This window comes from Manis javanica, chromosome 2, assembly GCF_040802235.1.
Source record: "Manis javanica isolate MJ-LG chromosome 2, MJ_LKY, whole genome shotgun sequence".
Taxonomy (NCBI): domain Eukaryota; kingdom Metazoa; phylum Chordata; class Mammalia; order Pholidota; family Manidae; genus Manis; species Manis javanica.
In genome coordinates this window covers 168,603-183,050 of record NC_133157.1, presented here as the reverse complement: position 1 = coordinate 183,050, position 14,448 = coordinate 168,603, and the positions used below count along the sequence as shown (strand labels likewise).

The 14,448-nt window shown below is 57.5% G+C and overlaps 1 protein-coding gene across 11 annotated transcripts in view; it reads left to right on the top strand.

Annotated features, from left to right (window-relative positions):
* CACNA1B (calcium voltage-gated channel subunit alpha1 B) overlaps positions 1–14,448 on the top strand; it is a 180,455-nt gene that overhangs the window by 69,883 nt on the left and 96,124 nt on the right. For all 11 annotated transcript variants that reach the window (XR_012124599.1, XM_073220677.1, XM_073220671.1 and 8 more), the window contains exons 13-17: positions 809–921; positions 2,940–3,071; positions 3,242–3,314; positions 10,160–10,277; positions 12,696–12,763. Coding sequence is in view for 10 of the 11 variants with exons in the window: in XM_073220677.1 (XP_073076778.1) it covers positions 809–921; positions 2,940–3,071; positions 3,242–3,314; positions 10,160–10,277; positions 12,696–12,763 (504 nt within the window). In the remaining variant the exon portion in view is untranslated. The remainder of the gene's footprint in view (positions 1–808; positions 922–2,939; positions 3,072–3,241; positions 3,315–10,159; positions 10,278–12,695; positions 12,764–14,448) is intronic.

The following is a 14,448-nucleotide window of genomic DNA, read 5'->3' as shown; positions in this document are numbered from 1 at the left end:
GGACTTAGCCACGTACACGAAGAGGATGTGGGCACCTGTGCTGTGCGCTAGGGAGCCCCATGAGGTGTGGTGGCTCAGGAGGTGCTGGGCCTGGGCCTCCTGGGTGTCCTGCCATGAGGAAAGGTGGTGAGGGTCTGCCGGGCACCAGCCCTGCTGCTCTGTCCTCTGAGTCCCTCACAGCAGATAATGACCAGGATGCCCTTTGCAGAGCCCATCTGTGGAACAGCTGGGAGCCACCAGCATGGGCAGTGCCTGGGATGACCCCGTGGGTGAAACAAAGGGACAGGCTCGCCACAGTCTGTTCGTGTTGTCCTGCGCTGGCTCCTGGTCATCAGGAGAACTCAAGACTCAGGCGCTGCATGAATGTGAATACCGAGCAGTGCGGGACCGGGGAACACTGCAGAGAAGTGGGCTGTGCCACTCTGTGAGCGCTGTCTAGTGCTCACGGCTGCCCGAGTGGTTCGTCCGGCCCCAGAGGTGTTTAGGAAGACGCTGGGGTTGCCTGGCCGCGATAAGGCCCAGGGGAGGCATCACACAAGGCGGCTTTAGGGTCTGTCGGGGTGACAGGTCTAACCGTGCTCTCTTTCTTTGCCCTCCTGGGATGTCGGGTGGGGTGGGAGGCAGGCCCTGGGACTCATGGGGCTGCAGCTCCCCAACTGCCGCCGGGACTCCATGCCAGGTGTGTACCTGCTATGCCTCGTTTGGCCTGGCCGCAGATGGGAAGTGGATGCTTGGGGAGGGAAGCGTGCGCACAGACATGCACACCACGTAAGAGTGTGTGTGCGGACCTGGCCTGCCCCCACTGCAGGTCATCGTGGGGAGCATCTTTGAAGTGGTCTGGGCTGCCATCAAGCCGGGAACATCCTTCGGAATCAGCGTGCTGCGGGCACTCCGGTTGCTGAGGATCTTCAAGGTCACAAAGTATGTCGTCCCTGGTTCCTGTGGGGGCAGTCGGGGTGCAGGCAACATGTGACTTGGCGGACACTGCACGCATGCCTCTCAGAATTCACGCTGCGGCTCTGCACTCAGCTGCCGGGGACTCTCCAGGGCTTCGGAGTGGGTCACACACAGAGGACGGGTATGACCAGCCTGCACCACGACCTCACCGTGACCCTGTTGGGGGCCATCTCATCCTGTGGTCATGCCCGGGGCCATGGTGCCAGCAGGATTTCTGGCTGGCTGGCTAGCTTGCCCCCTGGGGACCATACCCCCCCCTCTCCAAAACAGCATCCATCTTCTCACCTTCAATGGGTGACCTGCTGCAGTTAGCAGAGAAACACAAGTTCACAGATGGGAGTTGCCGTTTAGTCATCCTGCCCCGAACCTGCCCTGCCTGCGAGAGGCGGGGGGTGGTAGTGAGGGCATGAGGGGGTGAACGGGGGTGGCGGTGAGGGGGTGAGCGAGGGCCGTAGGGAGGGATCGACGTGTTGAGCGTGGTGCCGGCTGAGTCTCCCCTCCCTGCTGGTGTTGTGGTGACAGGGAGAGGTGAGCTGCTACACGTGCTCCTCTCTTACAAGTGGCCAGGGCTGCTCTGTGCCAGTGGGACCCAAGCTGCCATAGCCTCACCTGTCCTGAGTTTCTGAGGCTGCTGGGAGCCCGTACGTGTCGGCCTGCATGCACCAGTGTGGTGTCCATACAGCGTCCCTGGCAGCCTGGTTCAGTCACACCGCTGCAGGCCCTGGGCTCTAGGTCTCTTCAGTGGCCACCCAGAACCCACGGGTCTCCCCAGGGAAGGTGAAAATTCTACTGGTCTTTTCCGGTTCCTTTTAAATGCAAGCCTGAGGCCAGTTGAGGATCTGACGGTGTAACTGCAGAAGAGTCTGGGGCGGGTGTTCTGTCCAGCTTGGCCCACGGACATGGCTGGGCATTCTGTACTGTGTGCCTCTGTCACTTCTTGCCAGGTGCTGGCTCTAGGAGGTGGCTAGGGCTGCTTTCCTCTTGGCTTGGGGACATGGTGTTGTAGGGGGCCGTTTTCTTCTGGAAGGCAGGTGTCCCTGACCTGGACCCCTGTCCGTCCCGGGAGAAGGCTTTTCCAGTTTTCCAGCCCATCTCCCCTTAGTCCTCACACACGTGTAGGGGAGCCCCTGGACGGTAGTGGGCCCCCGCGGCCGGCACCAGGGACGTGTTAGGGCAAGTAAGGCCCAACGGCAGGGGGAGTGTGGGGAGACTGCCCCTTCCCCCATTCCAGGGTGGGAACAGCATGTGCAAAGCCACGGAAGCCTGTGGCGTGTCTCCTACAGGCTGGAGGGAAAGCCATGTTCTCTGGGCTCTGCTGGGTGACACCCCTCCAGAGACGGGGGTGGGAGGGGACCAGTCACCCAGGCAGCTGCTGGTGGAGCTGTCAGTCATCGGACCTCAGGGGGCCTAGGTGCCATATGGCCTGGGGGGAAAGGGGGACCCTCTTGGACTGTGGGACAGGCGGGTTGGGGGGCCGGCAGTACTGCACACCCACGCACGCCCCGGTGTCCCTGGCCTCGGGGGCAGGAGCTCCGTCCCAGGGTCACGCCCCAGCGCACGTTCAGCTCGGCCGAGGCTCTTTGTGTCGAGGGCCTGCTCGCTGTGGGCGTGGGTGTGTGTCCCGGGCACCTTCCTCCAGTCGCGGGCCCCACTCCCCACACCTGCTCGGCGTGGAGGACAAAGGCCAGGCAGAGGCCGGGGGTGAAGCTGGGACCATGCGGCCACCGAGGGGAGGGCCGTCGCTCTGCTGAGCAGGGCGGCAGGGAGCAGTTCGGAGGTGGGGTGGGTCCGGCCCTGGCCCCGTTGACTCTCTTGCCTCCGTGGGTCCCCCAGAAGCAGGGGGACGGGGGTCCCGGAGCTCCGGAGGAAGGCCCCGGCTTCCCGTCTTGGGGTGGGGGCCCCCGGGCTTCGGAAGGCCCCAGGAGTCCCAGGTGCGCGAGAGAGCGCCGTGCCCAGGGCCCAGACGCCCGCCCGCCCGACAGGTACTGGAGCTCTTTGCGGAACCTGGTGGTGTCCCTGCTCAACTCCATGAAGTCCATCGTCAGCCTGCTCTTCCTGCTCTTCCTGTTCATCGTGGTCTTCGCCCTGCTGGGCATGCAGCTGTTCGGGGGGCAGTAAGTGGGCCCCGGGGCGGGAGGGCCGGCGGGCAGGGCCCCGGGCAGTGGGGCGGCCTCGGCGGTCCTTCCCGCCTCCCGCCGAGGGCCTTCGAAGGGCCGGGGCGCCGACGCCAGCTCGCCCAGGTGCCTCACGGCTGCGTCTTCCCGGGGCCGCTTGTTTCCCACAGGTTCAACTTTCAAGATGAGACCCCGACAACCAACTTCGACACTTTCCCCGCTGCCATCCTCACTGTCTTCCAGGTACGCCCCGCCCCCGGCACGCCCCGCTCCGGTCTCAGCACGGGCGGTGTTACAGACCGAACGCGTCACAAAACAGGACGATGAGAATAGGCAGGTCCCCGGTGCGCGGGGCCCCGGTCCTCTGGGGCGCTGCCCCCCAGTGTGGGAGCTGGTCAGGAGCCGGATGCCTTCCTGCGGAGCGAGCATGCTCCTGGGGGGCCCAGCTGTTTGGCAGCCCCTGAGCTTCAAGCTGCCCACTCACCCCTTGGCCCCTGGGACTGGAACTTGGCTCTTTCCTGCTTTAGAGGAAAGCCAGGCGACAGAGCCCCCCCCAGGCTCCTCCCTCTGGTGCTCAGCGCCCTTCTGCGTCTGGAAAGCTTGCCCTGGGAAGCGTGATCTCTGAGCGCCTTGTGGTGCAGGTGGCCTCTGCCCTCTTGGAGGGTCCACTTGAGGGTCTGTGGGGGGCTGTGAGCCCCTAAGGGCCCCCATGACTGGCCTTGCCTGTGTGATGACGCCACACATGCATCTGTCCGTGGGCCTCTTTAGACACGTGCCTGAGAACGAGCAGGAGAGCAGCCGCGGTTTTGCCTGTCACTCACTGCAGCCCAGTGGGCCGTCTGTGCTCAGGCTAGAGCTCTGCTTGGCCCCCTGGCCTCCGGGGCTGCCGACCTGACCCCTGGCCACAGATGGGGCTCACGTGTGTGTAAGGAGAGGGTCCTTTGGACCCTACTCTCCTGAGGAAGGGAGCTGTCCAGCAGGCCTCTTCCCAGCCAGAGCAGATGGTTGGCAGCAGAGTCACCAGTTCCAGAGGTGTGCGCCCACAGGCCTCTCTGTCCCCTGGCTTGAAGCCCTGGCACCCCTCAGCCCTCCGTGGCAGCCCAGCAGGGCATCTTCTCAGGCGCCTCAGCCCCCACCTGTGAGGGTCTTAGGCTGTGCTCACCCCACTCCCTCCTGACCTGACCTTTGGGTCACTCTGCAGCTTCTCTCCTGCTCTCATTCCTAAGTGCCTGCATGCTTGCCACCATCTCTGCCTGACATGGGGGCTCTGCACCCACTCATGGTGACTTCCGAGCCTGCGTCTCCCCAAGGCTTTCGACACTGGGTGAAGGCGTCTATGCCCCGGGACCAGGGTGAGCAGCCTTCAGCCCAGGGCTTGGGCAGAGGAGGCCACAACCTGTCCTGATCAGCCTGGCCACAGAAAGGAGCTTTAGCCCTGTGGTCAGCCTACTGGGGTCTTGGACGTCAGGCCAGGGGGCTCAGCTGTGAATTCCAGACAGAGCTGCTAGAAGGGGTTTGTGGTGGTGGCCCTGGGGCTGGTGGGGCTGCCTTGATGGGTCTCAAGGGCCAGGACGAGAGGCTTTCCCAGATTTCCAAAGGAGGGGTGGTGTGATTGACAGTCATAACTGTGACTCGTTGTGTCTGTTGTGAGAAAGGGGCTGAATATGGTCAGTGGTGGTGGCATGAGAAGCCAGAAGGGGAGAAGCCAAAAGCCAGGAGGAAAAGATGGTTCTGACCTGAGATGTTCTGGTTTAGTCCCCCTCTGCTCTGAATACAGCAGTAAGATGAGGAAACTAAAAGGACCCAGCCAAGCAGAGAGCAGGGTCTGTGGGCTTGAGACGAGCAGTGCTAAGAGATGCACTACTGGGAGGGGGTGTGCTGGCACCACTTGGCTGGCCCATGCTGGGGAAGGTGTGCAGCTGGGAGCCGGTTGCTGAGAGCTGATCATGGCTGCAGGGGGCTGCAATCAGAAGGGCAGGCTGGTGGCCAGGCCTGACCATGACTCCTACAGGTGCTGCTTGGGGTTGGGGCACTGCCTGAGGCCCCATGTGGGGGCCCTGGCTCTGGATAGGGCTGGAGAGGTGCCAGGGAGGGCATGTGACCAGGGAGGAAAGAACTTCAGCATTGCTCACAGTGGACCTGCGGACCATCATGTGCTCTGATTTAAGGGCAGAAGCTGCCACAGCGTAGGGCCCACGACATGCAGCCACGGGGTGACCTCCCTCCTAAAGAAATGGGAACAGTGGAGCAAACACTGGTGACTTTGAGCTGAAGCTGCTGGGGATCACAAACAGCTGGAGGAGAAACACGCTACACAGAATTGGGGGACAAAGGCAGTGAGAGCCGAGAATAGTTAATGTGAAAAAGAGCTAAGTAGAAATCCTAGAAATGAGACACATTCCTACTTAAATAAAAAGTAAAGGGGGAGCTGTGTACCTGATGATCCAAGAGAGGAGGGCGACGTGGAGGCTGCGGGGGGCCCGTGGTGCCGCGCCCAGGCCACCTGGGAGAGTGTGCGCTCGGAGGGCTGAGCACAGTGAACAAAGGTGATTTCGGGCCGGGGCACACTGTGATGAGGGGAAATCATTATCTGTAGATGAGATATTTGTTTATTTAAATAAATAGAAACCACTAGTAGGAAGTCATTTAAAATCTTTGAAAGCTGTGAAGGACCTACACTCTGAAAACTACAAGACACTCATGAGAGAAATTAAAGAAGACACCAATAAATGGAAACACATCCCGTGCTCATGGATAGGAAGAATTACTATTGTCAAGATGGCCGTCCTGCCTAAAGCAATCTACAGATTCAATGCAATCCCTACCAAAATACCTACAGTATTCTTCAACGAACTAGAGAAAATAGTTCTAAAATTCATATGGAACCACAAAAGACCCCGAATAGCCAAAGCCATCCTGAGAAGGAAGAATAAAGTGGGAGGGATTGTGCTCCCCAACTTCAAGCTCTACTACAAAGCCACAGTAATCATGACAATTCGGTGCTGGCACAAGAACAGACCCACAGACCAGTGCAATAGACTAGAGAGCCCAGATATAAACCCAAACATATGTGGTCAGTTAATATATGATAATGGAGCCATGGACATACAACGGGGAAATGACAGCCTCTTCAACAGCTGGTGCTGGCAAAACCAGACAGCTACATGCAAAAGAGAATGAAACTGGATTAATGTCTAACTCCATACACAAAAGTAAACTCAAAATGGATCAAAGACCTGCATGTAAGTCATGAGACCATAAAACTCTTAGAAAAAAACATAGGCAAAAATCTCATGGACATAAATATGAGCAATTTCTTCATGAATGTATCTCCTAGGGCAAGGGAAACAAAATAAAAAATGAACAAGTGGGACTAATTCAAACTAAAAAACTTCTGTACAGCAAAGGACACCATCAGTAGGACAAAAAGACATCCTACAGTATGGGACAATATATTCACAAATGACATATCCGTTAAGGGGTTGACATCCAAATTATGTAAAGAGCTCACACACCTCAACAAACAAAAAGCAAATAAGCCAATTAAAAAATGAGCAGAGTCGCTGAACAGACACTTCTCCAAAGAAGAAGTTCAGATGGCCAACAGACACATGAAAAGATGCTCCGCATCGCTAATCATCAGAGAAATGCAAATTAAAACCACAATGAGATATCACCTCACACCAGTAAGGATCGCCACCATCCAAAAGACAAACAACAACAAATGTTGGCAAGGATGTGGAGAAAGGGGAACCCTCCTACACTGCTGGTGGGAATGCAAATTAGTTCAACCATCGTGGAAAGCAGTATGGAGGTTCCTCAAAAAGCTCAAAATAGAAATACCATTTGACCCAGGAATTCCACTTCTAGGAATTTACCCTAAGAATGCAGCAGCCCAGTTTGAAAAAGACAGATGCACCCCTATGTTTATCGCAGCACTATTTACAATAGTGAAGATATGGAAGCAACCTGTGTCCATCAGTAGATGAATAGATAAAGAGATGGTGCATATACACAATGGAATATCATTCAGCCATAAGAAAACAGATCCTACCATTTGCAACAACATGGATGGAGCTGGAGGGTATTATGCTCAGTGAAATAAGCCTGGCGGAGAAAGACAAGTACCAAATGATTTCACTCATCTGTGGAGCATAAGAACAAAGGAAAACTGAAGGAACAAAACAGCAGCAGAATCACAGAACCCAAGAATGGACTAACGGTTACCAAAGGGAAAAGGACTGGGGAGGATGGGTGGGAGGGGAGGGAGAAGGTGGAAAATGGGGCATTATGATTAGCACACATAATGTAGTGGGGGTGACATGGGGAAGGCAGTACAACACAGAGAAGAGAAGTAGTGATTCTACAGCATCTTACCACACCGATGGACAGCGACTGTAATGGGGCATGTGGGGGGGGTCTTGGTGAAGGGGGGAGTCTAGTAACCATAATGTTGCTCACGTAATTGTACATTAGCGATACCAAAATTAAAAAAAATCTTTGAAAGCTGAAGGATTGAGTCAGAGAAGACGTTACAGTGCATGTCACAAAGAAGTGGAGCTGAGCAGCGACGTCCCGACCCTGGGACAAAGCTGAGGAGCGCTTTGAGGGAAACATCTCCTTAAATGCAGTTATCAAAATAAATGGAAGACTGAAGTGACTGAGTTAAGTACTCATCTTCAAAGTATAGATGAAAGAATAATGGAGTGAACTGAAGAAATACTGAAACCAGGAGAAAATGACGTAAGAGCAAACACTGAGAAAACTAAAGCACCAAGATCATAAAATCCTAAAAACCTAGTTCTCAAGAAGACCAGGCAGTAGAGAACCTCCTAGCTGACCCATCGAGAAAAAAGCACAGATAAAAAGCATAGCCCGGGAGGGACATGTACCCACAGAGACGGAGAAACTCCTTAAATTCCCAAAGAATATTATGCCAACTTTATGCCAATAGGTTTGGAAACTTAGGTGAAACATGCACTTTTGTAGGAAAATATCAAATTAGTGCAAGAAGCAGTAAAAAAACTTGGATGATTTTATGACCATTAGAGGAGGGAATCCACAGTCAAAGCTCTCTTGCTGTCTCCCTGCACCCTGTTCTGGGCCAGTGGGCTATAAGGCGAGTTCGTCACACCTTCGAGGAGCGGGTAGTAGCTTACTCAGACCACTTCGAGGAGAAGAAATAATTTCCTGAGACTAATGCTGCCTCAGCACCACAGCCAGGCAAGGACAGTGTCGGGAAAGTGCCCACAACTGAGAGGACAGGCTCCCCAAGGCGCCGCATCTGCTTTGTCCGCTGTCCACTGGGCTCCTGAGTATTGCCTGGCACGCACAGCAGGCCCTCCTCCACATGTGGTTCAGTGGAGGCAGATGCACACACTCTGAAATAAAATATCAGAAAACCACATCCAACTGTGTGTAAAACTGGACCTCATGGCTGAACTGTGTTTATTCCAGTAATGCAAGAATTTGTTAAGGTAATTGCCCTAGGCTCTATGGTCAGAAGAGAAACACACGCACGTCAATAGCTGTACAAAGATAAAACACTGATACTATGATTTAGAAAAATGTTATGATAAGAATTGACTTAAAAAGAAAAGCAACCCGCAGCCAGGTGGCTGATAGCTAATAGGTACGGGTTTCTTTTTTAAGGGGATGAAAATGTTCTCAAATTGAGTGTGGTAATAGTTGCACATGTCTAAAAACCATTGAATTGCACTCTTTAAATGACTGAATTATAGGGTATGTGAGTCATACTTCAGTAAAGCACACACAGAGCAGGAACCGCAGACTCCAGGCAGATCAGAAACCTGATGTGGAAAACCAAGCCTTAAAATGATTTGAAGAAAATATAGGAAAATATCTTTATGACCTTGGGGTGGAGAAGACTTTCTTAAGTCAAGTGCAAAAAGCAGAATCCATAAAGGAAAAGATTGACATGTTTAACTACACGAAACTTTCTTGTCATACAAACATAAGTTAAAAACAAAGGTGACTAGAAAGTATTTCTGGTAGATATTGCTGAGAGTTAGTGTATACAAGAAGATGTAAGGAGGTCTCTCACAAGTTAGTAAGAAAAAGATGAGCCATCAGAAATGTGAGCCAAAGAGTTGAAAAAGCCGCCATATGGGGGGAGATCCTGATGGCCACTGGACACACGGGAAGACATCCACCTCCCTGGCTGACCTGTCACCCTGCCACAGGGGTGTCGGCAGTGGTGAGGCAGTGCCAAGGGTGGTGTGAGGGCAGCAGCCTATGCTGCTGGTGGGAATGCCCTTTGGAAATTTCACAGATGTGCGTGACCAACTTCCAGCAATTCCAGCTCTGGAGCGGAAGTGCATAGTCTGATGCCCTCCCATGCGTGTGGCATATTTTGTCTATAGACGTACATGCTATGGGGCATCGAACTGTAAAGACACGGATTCTCACCAGGTTCGTGATTGGGGCTGCCTGTTGGGGTGATCTCAGCAGTGAGACCTGATGCAAATATGACAAAATGTTGGCAATTTTCATTTTGAGTGGTGGACACTTGAATGTTATTTTAGCCTCTTGTACGTTTCCAAAATTAAAAGTAGAAAAGAGAGATGTGTTTCCTGATGGCACAGGGATTGCATTTAGCCACCCTCATAGCCTGGCCCCGCTGGCCAGGGGCAGCAGGAACCTGTGGCTGCCCTGTGGCTGTTCCCTGGGCCTGGAGCAGCTTGTGGCCCTTCTCTGAGCCTCGGCCTCCTCGGCTGCAAACAGGCCCCCAGGGTGCTGGCAGCTCAGGATCTGTCCCCGGGCGCGGCCTCACCTCTCCAGCCCCTTGCTGCTGCTCCGTTCTTGCCTCGCACAGCTTTTCTCCTGCTTGGCTCTCCCTTTCCGTTTTTGGCTGAAAACCTGGAGCATATTCATCCTTTGAGCCCTGACCCAGCTCAGCAGCCGTATCGTTCTGGAAGTTTTTCTGGAGGACCTGGGCCACCTTGACCTCCAGAAACATCTAAACACTGGGTGCGTGTGTGCCCATGGGCTGTTGGGACACAGCTACGTCCTGACCATGAGTGTGCAAGTGGCCGTGCCGGCGTGGCCTGCGGTCTCTCCCTCCACAGATCCTGACCGGAGAGGACTGGAACGCGGTGATGTATCACGGGATCGAGTCACAGGGCGGAGTCAGCAAAGGCATGTTCTCATCCTTTTACTTCATCGTCCTCACGCTGTTCGGGAATTGTATCCTTCTGCGGGGCTGCGGAGCCCGGTGTCTGGTGCCGGCTCAGGGTCTGCCTGTCCCTCTCCTCCTTCAGGAGGAGTGGGGGGCCTGCTGGCCTTCCTAAGAGGCGCCTCCATGCAGTGTGGACCATGGAGCCCCTCTCGTGGGAGAACTGGCCAAGTCCAGGGGCGACCGCTCCAGTCGGCCTGAGCCAGGGACCCAGCGGCTGTGGGGGCTCAGGTCGATGGAGGACGGCCACCACGGGGTGTGGGAGGGGGTGGCGTCAGTGGGGGGCTCAGGGAGGATCTGCGGGAAGACATGGGCTGTGGGCACTGAAGGCAGCTGGTGGGCTGGGCCTTCTTTCACTTTGGTTCAACAATTAAGTTTTGGCATTGGTCTTTTCAGAAACCTTCCCTTGCTGAGAATGTAGTGCCTGCAGAGACGGGCAAAGAAAGGTTTTCTGTGGAGGATGCCAGGCGGGATTCGGGGCCTGGCGTGGGAGGGTGGGTCTGTGGAGTCAAGGGAGGCCCAGCAGCAGGCGGCGGTTCTGCCACGGGGGAAAGGGAGGCCGCAGGGTGAGTGGTGCTGGCTCATGAGTGCAGGGGAGGCCCCATCGCTGAGGAGGTGTGGCTCCGGCTCCCAAACCCATCCACCTGTCAGAGTGCCCCGGGGGTGGGTGAAGCCCAGATCCCCACCCACAAATGTGCGCTCAGGTGGGCTCCCTGGGTGCAGGTGCTGCCGGCCTGGGGACCTCACTTTGTGGAGTGCTGTGGTGGACCCTCAGTAGGGAAGGTCAGAGCTGGAGACGAGCACCCCCCTCTCCCCTCACACACCCCATCTGACCCTCTGCGTTCCAGACCTTGTTCCCCTTTGCTCTGTGTGCCCCCTTCCCCTCCGCCTGTCTGTTCTGCCGCAGCCCCTGGCAGGGATGGCAGCATTTCTCAGCCCGAGTGGCGTTGCAGCTCGGGCCCCAGCCCATGGTGGGGCATCTGGCCCCCTCCGGAGGCTGAGCAGGAGGCCCAGGGAGGGAGAGCAGGGGGCCTGCGTTTGGCTTGCTGAGCAGATGGGTGGGGCCTGGGGTGGTGTGGGAGAAGACCAGGTGGTCAGAGAAGGGAGAAGGCTGCAGCACTGGCCTCAGGTGGTGGAGCGGGGCAGCTGCGGTCCTGAAGGAGGCCCCTGGGCCCTCAGGCGGAGCCGGGCCGCTCTCTCCACGGCTGATTCTGACCGTGCGAGTCAGGCTCCCCATCCTGTCCTGTTGGAGCCGCTCCTGCCACACCTGTGTGTCCCCCTGGCTGGGCCCTGAGGGCACAGCCCTAGTACTGCTCTTAGGGCATGGAAGGCCTCTGAAGGTGTCCATGGCCGAGGTTAGTGTCAGAAGGTGGCAGTGCAGCCTTGGTGTCTGGCCCTGTGGGCCCTGCTGGAGCCCTGAGCAGTCTTGTCTGCAGGATGTCGGCCCCCCTGAGGCCTGGCAGGGGCCTGACCACCAAGGCTCATGCCGTTGGCCTCCTACAGAGTCAGCTGCCGGGCAGCTGCGGCCTGGGTCGGGGAGTTGCGTCCCAGGCGTGTGGTGACGGGGCCCAGCCACATACACAGGCTCTGACTGCAGGAGTGGCCATATCCGTGGAGCCAGAGAATGAGACGGCAAGGGGGCCTGGGTCTGCAGAGCGGTGCCGAGCACAGTGTGGGGCCGGGGCGGCCGCTCCTGGGGAGGTTTGAGGCCCCGGCAAGCCGCCTACCCTGGGGCCTAGCAGCGCCTTCTCCTGGGGCTCCCAGGGGCCCAGAGGGATGCAGTGTTCCAGGCCTCATACTGGGCACCCGGTGCCGTCTGCCACCAGCATGGCCCCCCGGCCTGTAGGAGGAGGACGGCTGGAGGGAGAAGATCCCTGGGCTTTAGGAGAGGAAGGATGAGGACAAAGTCAGCAGGTGTCCGAGGGACTTGCCCCGGGGCTGGGGTGCTAAAGGCGCCGGTCACAGTGGGTCTGCGTGCTCTCGGTCTGTCTGGGATGCCTCCTGTCACAGGACCTGGGGGTGACAGAGCCTGTGTTGCAGCCTATGAGAGCAGGTGTTTCTTGGGAGGTGTTTCATGCTGGCAGAACTGGGGAATGGTGGGGCTGAACCAGGCAGTCCATGTGCCTCCCCAGGAGGGAAAAGCAAATTGACCCAGCGTGGCCTGTGAGCTTGTGCCTGGAAAGCCGGCCCTGGAGAGCTGGGGGAGGGGATGGGTTCTGTGGGCGTGAGGGGAGGCAGTGACTGGAAGTCGAGGGAAGGAGTGTTGGTTGGAGGCCAGAGGGCCACAGGGCTGGGCTGGGGTGCCTCTGGGGATAACAGTGGCCATTCTGGGGGCATGGGGGCCCCTGCTTTCCGTGGGGGAAGCCGTGGTATAGCTATGTGGGAGGGTGGAATCAGAAGGGCTCCCTTCCTTAGCTGCAGCCGACCAGACACCCTGCTGAACGTCTTCCTGGCCATCGCCGTGGACAACCTGGCCAACGCTCAGGAGCTGACCAAGGTGCGGAGGTGGGGAAGGGTGCAGGCCAGGTCGCTCTCCATGGGGCCAGAGAGCTGTGAGGGGGGGCCAGCCCCGGGGGAAGACCTGTGTGACCACGGTCCAGGGGTCTCAAGTCCTGGGTAGGAAGAAGCCGGGCTGCTGCTCAGGGGTGGGGGATGTCCCTGGGGAAGCACGGAACCGCTGGGCCAGGAAGGCAGATGACCACAGGGCAGCTCCTGGAGAAGCCAGGCCCGGGGACGATGGCCAGAGAGGCTGGTGGGCAGGAGATGCTCCTCGGGGGTGCAGCTGGACAGACCTGAGGAGCAGGGCCCTGAGGCGGCCAGGAGACGCATCGGTGTGGCTGTGTGCAGTGAGAGGCTGTCCCTCCGGCAAGAGGGGCACATGTGGTGGGCTTTACGGTACATCCAGCTCTGAAGACCCTGAAGAGCAGTGAGGGGCTCCCCTGCTTATCCCTAGGAGTTGAGGGGGGTCCCCTACTTTTTCCTGGGTGGTGAAGCTCCCTGTGCTCACCCCTAGGAGTTGAGGGGCTCCTGCTCATCTCTGGAAGGCAAGGGGCCTCTGTTTGTCCCTGGGAGGCAAGAGGGGCCCCTGTTCATCCTTAGGAGTTGAGGGGTCCTTGCCCATCCCTTGAAGGTGAGGGGTCCCCTGCTTGTCCCTGGGAGGTGAGGGACCCCCTGCTTGTCCCTGGGTGGTGCTGGGCCTGGCATGTGCCTGGAGGAGCATTTGGGGTCCTCTCATCGACTCGTCTGTGCCTCCACAGGACAGCTGCTTCTCCAGGCTGCACCCAGTGGTTGCCACTTAGCATTCATCCCTCATCCCTGAGCGTGGTGGGGGTGTGGTCACACTGCTTCCCTGTGGCTTCCCTCCATGCGGCAGCCCCTGCCTGGGCACCTTCCGTCCCAGGGCCTGGGCTTGTGTGTGGTGGCCCAGCTCACCAGGCAGAGAGCGTTACCTCCTGGTCAGGCCCCCCTTTGTAGACACCCCGTGTGCTTGTTCTGAATGCTGTGTGTGCACCTGTGTGCGGGCGTCTGTGTGCTCTGCCCCCGTCCTGACAACCCCGTGTGTGTCTGATGCAGTCAGTGCCCCAGACCCCCAGCTCTGTGCCTTGGTGAGGCCGAGCTTTTCGTGGGCCTTCCCTGTGGGACATCCTGTACCTCTACGGGCATCAGGGTCCACAGGCTGCCCCACTGCGCCCTGGGAGTGGGGGGCCCCTGCAGTGCCTCAGGCTTTTGCCCACCTTCCTCCTCCCCTGCCCCAGGCCTGGCTGGTTGGAGCCTGTGGGTCTAGACCCGTCCCATGCCCTGGCGAGGATGTGGGAGTCCCCCTGGCCTGCTGTTCCTGTTGTCAGTGGGGCCAGCCCCTGGCTGGGCTCCTGGCCTGGCACCCTGTGTTCCCAAAGAGCACTGTCTGGTGTCAGGGTTTCTGGGACCCTGGGAACTGGGGTGGCCGTAGCCTCATTGGTGGGGAAGAAGCCTGAGCCCCACGTTCTCCCCATCTCTGCAGGCGCTTCTGTAGGCGAAGGTGCAGGGTGTCCTGGGCCATGTCTCCACACCCAGACACCCTGGCTCTTTGGGGATAACTGCCCCTATTCATGCTTCCCTTTTTTTGGAGTTGGGGCATCTGTCTTGTTAGGCTGTGGAGCATTATCTGGGCTGGCTCAGAGCCCCAAAGGGGGCACTTGACCC